At 40.6% G+C, this 10836-nt stretch overlaps 1 protein-coding gene across 1 annotated transcript in view; it reads right to left on the bottom strand.

Annotated features, from left to right (window-relative positions):
- DAAM2 (dishevelled associated activator of morphogenesis 2) overlaps positions 1-1552 on the bottom strand; it is a 125938-nt gene extending 124386 nt beyond the window's left edge. Inside the window, exon 1 of the mRNA XM_067293187.1 lies at positions 1350-1552. Within this exon, the coding sequence (XP_067149288.1) occupies positions 1350-1523 (174 nt within the window). The 5' untranslated portion in view covers positions 1524-1552. The remainder of the gene's footprint in view (positions 1-1349) is intronic.
- Between the last annotated feature and the right edge of the window lie 9284 nt (positions 1553-10836).

Below are 10836 nucleotides of genomic sequence, written 5' to 3' on the forward strand. Positions count from 1 at the left end.
ATGCAGCATCCAGAAATAAACTGATAGTGGAGCAGATTACAGATTACATTCATACCCAAGAGTAATACCTGTCACCAAGCAGAATTCCCTGGAGTCAGTCAGCTGCACTTTCCAAAAGGAATCAAATTGGTTTCATATAGGAGGCAAATGAACTTAAATACAGACCAGGATTTTGTAAGCCACATCCCTAAGAAGAGATTTGCCATCCGCTAGTCAGTCAGAAGAGAGTAAGATCTCTTTCTTCTTCTGCACCCCCTATTCTTCCTGAAACAGCTGCAAGTCCTACTGAATTCTTCTCACATCCCCGCCACAGGATACTGCAAACCCTAAAACTTTTCACAGGTTCTAGGGCAGATGAAAGGAGTTAATGGAAGATAAATCCATACTAGCTACTGAGTACTCAGAGAGCAACTTTGGCTGAGGAAATCCTTGAGCTGAAAACTTTTAGAAGGAGCGAGAATATTTGCGGAAGGACCCAAAGCTTATCTCATCTAAGCTCATCTCTTATATTCATCCTCAGGAATCTGCTCTTTTAATCACTGTTTGAAATAGGAGCCTGGGCTAGATGGCCAGACCATTGATCTGGCATACTGTAGCTGTCCCTATGCTCACCTCCACCTGTAAACCCAAGTTATATAGTTATTTTTATCACTACAGCACTGCAAAGCCTTATCAGTGGACAAGGACCGACTGGAAGATTGCTGGCAAACCCCAAATTAAAACATCCAATATTCTCTTTGCTATTCCTCATCTCAGTAGCACAATCTCAGGCATATGTACACTCACAGACACCTCATTTTACATAAACCCCAACCACAGAGAGACAATGAGATACCTAATGAACTGCACCACATGGGCATCACCTTTATGGTGCAGACTCCAAAACCAGTACAGTCTTGAAACCTCTCTCAGTGTTTTGCATACATGCCAAAACATGAGGGCAAAGACAGTGAAGCCATTTAATGCCAAACATGAATAGTAACTGCCTGTTACTGCTAATCCACAACATTTACTGAAAAAACAAGCAACAAAGTTCATCTGAAATAACTCCTCCTTTTCCTGCTTACACTCGTTACTGCAACAGCACCATTTCATGGTTCAAAGGCAATTGACAGATGAAATATAATTAGCATGATCACTTGATTCTTATATCTCACCAGCAGAACATTACTGATCAACAGAACAGTATAGTCCTTATTTTACATACAGGCAAACCCCAAGATTTTCCACTGTACAACATTACATAGCAGATTTTATCCTAAAGTTGCTAACCAGAAATTGACCTCCTTCTTTGAATGGAGGAGTTCATTCAACCCCTAAAACATATCAACATGCCAGGAGAAACTTACCACAAGTTCAGAGAATCTGGCATTGAGCTCCTCTGCTGGTGGGATTGGGACAGAGAACTCAAGGAATTGGAGGGGGTTATTGTCTTTAAGATTGATTTCGGGGAGGTCAGTACCTCCAAAACAACAAAGAAACCCCAACACATGACGATTCCTCTTTCGCGGAGCCATGGTCATGGTGTACGATGTTATCTTCTGATCATGTTCTGCAGAAAAAAAAAAAAGAAAGAAAGAAAATAAAAGATAAACAAGACTCCACCGGATCTGTACAGCTCTTTGCAGTTACAATGGTTATCACTCATATAAAGACAAGAGGAGGACAGAAAGATTTGAGATACGAAGGAGCAAAATAAACACTCAAGCTGAACAAGGTAGCTGAGCTTTAACATAATATTGCCATATAAGAACATGCTAATATAGCATCACTCCTCCCAGAGTTTCTTGAAAGGCTTTACAAATGCAGTGTGGGATTTCTCAGCAGCTAGATTTATCGGTAACACTCAGTAGTCAGGATCAAATGCTACCACTGAACACTAATATTTCCTCTTCTCTCACTACAACAAGAAACAAAGTATCAGAAGCAAAAAGCATATACTGGAGAACTTACCCAGAAAAAAAAGGAAGAATTCCCCAAAGACATCCCATTTGATCACAATAAAACCAATGATGAAACAACTAAGTGGAAATCAAATTTTCACCACTCTGGAGTCAGACCTCCAGCACCAACTTACCCCTTAATGGCCAGACTAGCTCAGTAGGCTATCACATTTTCAAACACACATAACTAGTTTGGGCTGTTTTATGAATCCAGGGGAGAAACTGCACTGTGCTAACGCATGCTTTCAGATTTACACTTAAGCTGCCAGATCCAGTCTTGACAGGACCCAGGCTTGAAGGGCTTGGTATGAGGAGTGTAAAGGCAGGCAAGAGAAGGCCCAAAGGAGGAGCTGGAAAGTGACTGATTTCACCACACAACACCGTTTGTGAACAGCCCATCCAAACAGGAAGTCTCCTGCCAGCAGTTTGAAAGGAGGGATCTGTGCAGTCCACAGAGAGCTGCATATTTTGCCCTTTTAAGGGACTTATTGTTTGACAGCTCAGGGGCTTATTTGTGTTATATTTTTTAAGGGCTTCATTTTTTCACTTAATCTGCAGAATAAGCCATATCCTTAGAGACTAAATAACTAAAGCCTGTTGTGAAGCCAAGCTCCCTGGCCACAAGGCAGGGAAGCAGTGAGGGAGACAGCAGGTGAAGGTAGTCACAGGATGCTGGATGCTGTATCAGCAGCAACACAGCTGAGCTTTGTCATCAGACTGCCTGCTGCAACTTCGCCCTAACCTGCCCCACAAAGTTTTGACCTGTTTGCTTGCCAGAACAAGGCTGCTTTAAGCTGTCATAGAGCCTAAGTGAGAAAAGCACCTTTGTGACAGCAGTTGCATAGTGGGACTCATTGTACTGCATCCAGCCAGAAGCTCTCCAGGGACATTTTGTGTAGGAATCTGAGCATGCTTGCTTAAAAAAAAAAAAAAAACACAAAACCACCAACAACAAAACAAACAAAGACAAACAAACAAACAAAAACCCAACAACATCCAATCTCCTTGTTGCACTATGTGTTTGGCAGGAATCACCTGCCCTACTTTGCGGCTGGGGTTAATGTACCTAGCACCTCTCCTTTTGCATTGGAAGTCATCAGGGGCAACTCATGCAGCTGGAAGGAAAAGAACAAACCCAGGTGAGCTGGTACCATGCACTGCTCTTCTGGCATGCCTACTTTCCTTTGCTCTCCGTGCCAGCTCTGCAAGGGCGGTATATCTCAGCAGGACTCAGTAGGGCAGGTTGATGCTGGCTTCAGAAGGACATTTGTAAGAACATTGGATTCTAACTAGGAGATACCAAAGGCCAACTTAACCCTGGAACCTAGTCTCTGACACTGGTCTAGCCAGAAAAACCAAAATGCCCTCAGATAAAGCACAATAATGTACATGCAAACTTCTGTTTCTTCTCCCTGGAGCAGATTTAAGGGTGTGAGTTCTTAAAAGATTTCACAAGAGAACCTCAGAAGAAGTTGACCTTGTCTGCTGGAGACCATCTTCTCAGGGACTACTCCAAGTGCAACGTCCGTTATGACAAGTTGGCCACGGATAAGGTTAGAACTCATTATTCTGACATAACATCATCTTGGAAGGAACCCAAATCAATGAACCAAATTTGATTTAAATCCAGTATAAACTACATTTGCATCAATTCAGTTGCAACCAGATTCTGGCCTGCTATCTAGAGACTTCCTCACTAACCATCAAAGGACAGGAATGTCCGGGGCACAGAGATTGAATCATACGTGGAAAAATTGGTTGAGATACCAAAGTGATAGGACCATAACATCTTCCATTATGAGCTTGGGCCAAGACTTCAGTTAGCATTTTGTCAAAAAAAGGCATCCTACCAGGAAATGAGAAGTACCACATGGCTGGATATGAAGGCCAACATTTTCTACAGAGCAGGCACTGCCCTGGTCAGGGCAGCACAGGCTGCCATGTACTGACATTTCATCATTCAACTTTCATCTTAAGCAGATTCACCCAAGACATGAGAAGTCAGTCAGTCTCCAGGCCTTCTTTACCCATAATGATGAAAAAAAGGATCAGCTAGTGCTTATTCCCCTGGTGTTTTTACGATACAGGCACCATCTGCTGAGGATCCATACTTAAGCCACTCAACAAAGTTACTGAGTTTTTATTATTCTGAAAAAGCATGCAGAGCTCAAATGAGCAGAAACCTTACACTGTAAGACCTTTTACAATGCATTGTTCCATTGCACAACCCATACTCTAACACTGTCATTTTCCAGGTCCACCTCTAAGTGACACGCAGCAAATCTATACTGACACAGAGGGGTAAAATGGCATTTCTGTAATGTTGCAACACTATAATTGTAGATAGGAGAGGTGTCTAGATGGATTTAAAATACAAACAATTGAGGACTGACAGAGAAGAATCCAGCACAGGTATTTTAGAATTGAATCAGTGAATGAATGAGTGATATTTCTGAGTGGGAGCACTGCCTTTTTATTTAAGTTACACTGTTAATGTTATTTAAGAAATAATTACATCTCTTTGATCTTTGGTGGTGGAAATGGTTAAAAAAAAGTTTCTCTCTCAAGAATCAAATTTGGGAAAGTGCTTCTAAAGGGGGGAAAAATGCAACAGAGATAAAATGCTGAAATGAACATCTTTCATTTTTCTGAAGTGGAAACTGATAATATAGATATCGTAAAAAATTGTTTTAAAAACTTATGAAAGTAACAACAAAAGTAATTTTTTTTTTTCTAATGAAAGAACTGTTGCCTTTCAACTTCTTACAGGTAAGGCAATTGTAAAAAAAAAACAAACAAAACAAACAAAACAAAACAAAACAAAAAAACCCCACAAAACAGTTATCCACTTCTAAACAGCTCCAGTGAGGATCAACGGGAAATCTCTCCAGAGGAATCCTACCATTACACATAACTCCCTCCCACAGCTCTTCTTGGCTGCACCATCTTACCCTCTTGCACAGCACAAACAACTTGCTGTCAATTCAACAGCTAACTGCACACCCTCTCCTCATAGCTAACCCTCTCCTGCTTCCCAGCCCCATCTATGGTTCAGCTCAGGTCAGGAGTCTGAGTCTGGAACTTTGCCCAAGATCTAATTATAACAATGTCCTCTTCCTCTGACAGTGAGTACGTGTTCATTTCTAAACCACTTGGCCCAGTGACCAAACATAATTAACCTAAGGCAATTTCTTCAAGTCTTATCAGAAAGTTTAGTCACATGTGATAGGATCCAGTTTAACTGCACACAAGGATCCTCTTTCAATTGCAAGTTCTAAATCCTTTCTTCAGGCTCTCTCTCTCTTCATTCTCTTCTCAGAAATTATATTTTTCCATACAAAAATGGGCAGCATTCCACAAAGAGTAAGACATGTGAAACAACTGTGTCAGAAGCTCTCCTGCATAAGTGGCCAGTTATCACAGTTTTTATCTCACTGTCCTGTCCCTCAGTGCAGTGAACAGTCAGGGCACAACTATAAGTAAAATAGAGAAAATTACTTTTGAATCCATCACCTTTGGGAAAATTGAAGAAAGAGGACTCTACGGGCTAACTAAACATGTGCAGTCCTGCAATACCAGTTTTCAGCATGAGAAAGCACTCATGGAAAACACTGCATTCACTTCCAGAATTGAACCTCCACTAATCCTCAAGAGGCATAAAACTTCAGTGGGTGCAGCCAATGCTCTGATCTAGATGAGAAGTATGGGACCATACATCTGATGCAGAATCACCATCCACACTGGTTGATTATAGCAGAAGAGCAGACAAAAATAAATAAATAAGTAAAATAAAATTACTTCAGTTTTCCTGGTAAATCTTCATCCTTCTCTATGGCAGGATGGAACACATATAAATCTGAGGCAATGCAAAACTTGAAAGATACCTGAATTCAGACTATCTTGGAACAGAAGCCACCCCTCTCTCTCCAAATTCAAATGGAATCTCTATTTATTCAACTGTTAACCAATAAACCATCAGAATTTCATGGGATTAGAATAGCTACCTTCACCTTCACTTGCAGGATGGTGAAATGGTGGAGAGAATAAGCACCATGCTTGAAATAATGGAAATAAACACACTGGGTAAAGCTGAACAGCTCTGTTCTCCTAATCCTTCGATCAGTCCCCTGTTGCATCAGACCATGTTGCTTCTCCAGTGCACAGATGGTGAAACTGTGAGCATCACGGCACGTTCCAGTTACCATGGGAGCTTTTCATATATGCCATACGTAATGTGACAGATGTCAGATGCAATATTACACAATTGCAGCATAGGGGGGAAGGGCAGGCAAGCAATCCCTTTGTCACATCTGGAGTAGTAACCCAACCCTTTTGATGTGGATTTTTCACTATGCTAAGGAGCTTCCTTGTTTCCACAGCATGAAATAATAACAAAATAACCAACACTTTAAAATCCATTGAGTTAAAGCCATTCTTTCAGGAAGGCCAGCAGTACTTCCTGAAAAGCACACCTGCCACTGTGTTGAACAGAAAGCATCAGACCCAAACAGTATGGAGCAATGGATCACAGGAAAGAAAACCCTAGAAAGCAAATGGGGCCTCATGTAGCAACAGCCCTTTAGTTCTGGGAGTCACAGCCTACAGTTAATGGTTCCATCAGAGAGGAGAGTTTGGCACTCAACATGCTGCACATTTTAAAGCTGATTCATTGTTTTTCTCTCCCACAACACATCAGAACAGAGATAGGAATTTCAAGGTAGAATAAGAACACCACAAAGCAGCCCAGGCCCTCAGCTCCATTCTGCTCTGCACACCTGTCAGGCTGCTTCATGGCACAAGTCCCCATGTTGTTTTTCACCATTTTTCTGCCACAGTATCCCAATAAAACTTAATTGAGAATTTCAAAGCACCCCGCACACCTGCAGCTTGCCTCCTGCTACAATCATATATTTATAGTACTTTTTTTTTTTTTTTTGCATAGGAAATATGGCCTGGGACTGGGGAAGAGGCAAGCACTATTTGAAAACTGTCTTTAACTATATCCTTGAACCTACCTAGTGCAATGTGTCTGTCAAAAATCGATTTATTTTTAATTATTTAAGGATGCTCAGGATGTGCTGGATGATTAATGATCACTAATGTCAGTCTGTTAATGCCCAGAAATCCAATAGTGTTTTACCTCTTGCTTGAAACTAATTCACCCACACAAAAGAGCTACAAAGATTTATAAGAGGCCTTTTCCCTTCTGAAAGATTATTTTGGAGCTCTTTCTCTGTCTTCATCAGCAGATGGGAAAAAAGACACAAGCAGGTTCTTCATGTTCCTCCTGAACCATACATCTACACAAACTGTGATCATAGAAAAACAATTCAAAAAGAACACAGTCAAATCTAGAATCAAAACACAAAAAGGAAAGAACAGTGAAGTAGTTAAAGCCAGTAGTTAAAGCCAGAAACCCAGCTAGCGATCATTTTTTTCTTTACATCTTTTTTTCTCCTTTCAGTCAAGCACAGATTAATAAGTCCTGCGCCTGAGCTGACTGAGCAATTTATTCATTCTTTTACCTGCTGAGAAGTTATTCTATTTTCACAAATTTATTAATGTATTGTAACTCTGACTCCACACAACAATTTGCAGGGTCACAACTAGTCTGTCCTCTTAGATATAAAAAGCTGAGTCCTAAGCTTAATAGGCTCTATCCTGCTCTCATTTAGATACAAGTAAATCTACACATCCGTAATATTTGTGAATGGTGATGTGACCACTGCATCTTAAACTACAGATAAAATAAGTAAAATTCACAGCATTTTTAACATGTCCTTCATCACCTCAGCATCTAAGCATACAGCACATTTGGATACGAGGCACAGATGTCAGACTAAACAGCAGCTTTGGAGGCAGAAGTACCTTTTGTTTTGTGCTTATTATAACACAGGTTCCCATTCCAAATGATCAACTACACACTTATGCAAGCTTGCCAACACCTTACACTCAATGGGTCAAACCATCCTGTTACTTACAGGTTGTGGATTCAATGGGATTGCATACCTCCAAATATAAGCAACCTTTTAGGTTTGAGTACAGTAGTATGGAGTTCACAATCCTCCCTTCCTTGCCCTCCTCCCGTCATCACCACTGCTCAGTCTTCTAGCATCACAGCCCTGCAGTTTCAGTAACATCTACAAATACCCTTCACTTTCTACTCATATCAAAAGGTCTTATTACCAAGATTAATTTTCCTGTCTCTCTTATCATGGACCAAATTTGTTCAATTTCTATATCTCACTGAAAATTGCCATATTCCCTTCTACAAAGAAAAAAAAGATAGCTCCTTCAGACACAGAAGAGCAACACTTTTCAGTTCGACCCTTAGTTCTCTCGCTCTTTCTTTTCCATCAGCTTTGTTTTTGTTCTCCATTTTTTTCATCCTTCCTTTGTTTTTCTTGCCTTTTTTCATGATAATTCTTAGGCTTGGAATGGCTTCCAGTACCCACTTCAAGCATCGCAAACTCCAAAACTCCTCTTTTTTAAAGAAATGTTAAAAAAAAAAAGAACTTCTGAAAAGGGACCTACTGCACGACGCAATCTGTAAAGACTGCACCACGCTCTGTGTATGTTTTGTTTTTGTTGTATTATAGTCTATTGTCCCAGCTGCAGCACTGAGGTTTTAAGTTCTCCAGGGTAGGGCCTTAGTTATATATTTAACGCAAATAAATTATTGTACAGTACCATGTAGATTTATGATATTGCACAAATAATAACAAAAACAGTAGGTCAGCAGAATGTAATCAACCAACTGGAATCTGGCCAGGACACCACGATTCACACCCCAGTAATGATGCTGCTTGTAGGGGCAGCATTTAGCAATGTCTGCAAGTTCAGTCTAAAGATAGTTAATATAATAGTTTGAGGTGGATAAGCCTATGCTTTATGAAATGATGGTTTTCCCAACCACAGCATTAACTTTGCTAGATGGGTTGGGTTGTTATGTCACTGTTTTTCTCCAAATCACTGTGATTGTGAGAGCCTATGGGGAATCTGCTACACAAAAACAAACATGGGAAAAGAAAGCCACAGGCCCCACAGATGCCACCCCATGGCCCAATCATAACTGAGAATACCCTCAAGCCGGCAGTCTTTTGCAACACTCTCCACAATCCCCAGGCGATTTGACTCTTGAAAACGATCAGGTGCTCAGAATGTTGGTTTTAGGACTGTCCTGAGACAATACTGTAATTTTAAGGCCCTGAATTGCAGGACATAAAATACCTTTAAATGTCACTGGTTTGAAACTGTCCCTAATCAGTAATGTCCATCCTAACCATAAGACTAGCTCCCAAGGAACAGAAGACAACCACACTGCAGAACCGAATCTTTTTGATCACCTCAAGAAAGAAGCCAAGGACAAAATGATCTGGAGAACTAACTAGCCCACTCTTTCCTCTACACCAAAGACAGGGAATACTGGAAGGGCAGACTACCATAAAAGCTTGGGCTAGGGGGTTGAAATCTCTGTAGTATTTCTATTGAGAAGAGTGAGATTTAGTTACAAGGGCTGTCAATTCAGAGCTTCCCAGTAGCGCTAATAACCACCACCTTCAGAAGAATGAACGCACAAAGCCCCATTACTAAGAGCATCCCTGTCTTGTTTGAGTCATTGCAATTTTTCCATTCTGTCATTGCCCAATTATTTCCAGACATGATGTAACTATTTTGCCAGGGGGATTTGGGAGTCAAAAAGTCGCTGTTGTTGTCATCATTATCCTGGGTGCATGAATTTTCCAGACAAAATAAGCAGCTGAGGGCATTAGAGTGCCTCTGCTGAGAGAGAAATAATCTGTAAGAACTGTCAGCATGCTCCAAGAAAAACAAACAAATGGTAATGCTCCAATTACATCTTCTCAAACTCCAGCTCATTTCCGTGTGAATTGCTGTTTTCTTTTTCAGACAATTAGCAGAAGAATGTTTCATCCCTGGTACAATGTCATGACAGCATACAAAAACTGATTTCCATTCTAAAATGGGGTTCAGGGTCAGTACTAGACAGGAAAGGTTGAGTTGACTGAGAATTTGCCTTGATTATAGTCACCGGTAACTAATCACAGATATAGGTGTATCAGTGCATTCTTCACTATTGGCAGACAAATCATTTACTCACATGGGTAAAATTTTCCTCAAGTTCTCCTGTCAGAAAGAACAACTCTGTCTTTATAACAAATGGGTAGAACCGGGGAAAAACCCAACACAGACAACACTTGGACTTTTATATGTTTTTCCTAGACCATACAGAATCTCTTCAAAACTGGTCTTAAGCAATGCCACCTGGGAAAGCCAGGTTCAAGCTTGCAACTCCACTGCTTTCCTACTTAGTGCCCCAGCCAGAGTAGAACATATTTCTATAGGTCATTGCAGGCCTGGAAATAATAAGGATGGTGGTTCTCTGTTCAGTTCCATACACTGAAAAGCCATTGATAGAGATGATAATTAAAAGACCCCGTTAGTAATTAAGTAAATGGAAGACAGGCAGTAGAAGCATCACAGAAGGAACAGGTCCTGGGATTTTGATCCTCCTTCCATCTTAGAGAGGGTTTCCTCTAGGTCATGGCACAGACAGGTTCAAAATGTCACTAATTTTATATACCTATTTTTTAAGTTACTCAGATTCTAGGGTTGGCAATTTGGCACCAACAATAAATTAACTTTAGAAAACAAAATTAAGAAGAGGTCACATACAGTATTTTATTCCAGCTTTTTTATTTTTCTTCAACATTCTGACAAGGGATAATCTAGGTTCAATGCCCTGAAACCTCAACATTACGCAAGTAGGTTTGGACTCCAAGCCAGCAACTTGGTGAAAATGTTGAACTTTTAACCTAACGTGTCTTCATGAAGAATGGATAGTTGGAAAGAGTTCTGCCTGAGGATTTTGGGT

Source organism: Apteryx mantelli, chromosome 3 (assembly GCF_036417845.1).
Source record: "Apteryx mantelli isolate bAptMan1 chromosome 3, bAptMan1.hap1, whole genome shotgun sequence".
NCBI lineage: Eukaryota > Metazoa > Chordata > Aves > Apterygiformes > Apterygidae > Apteryx > Apteryx mantelli.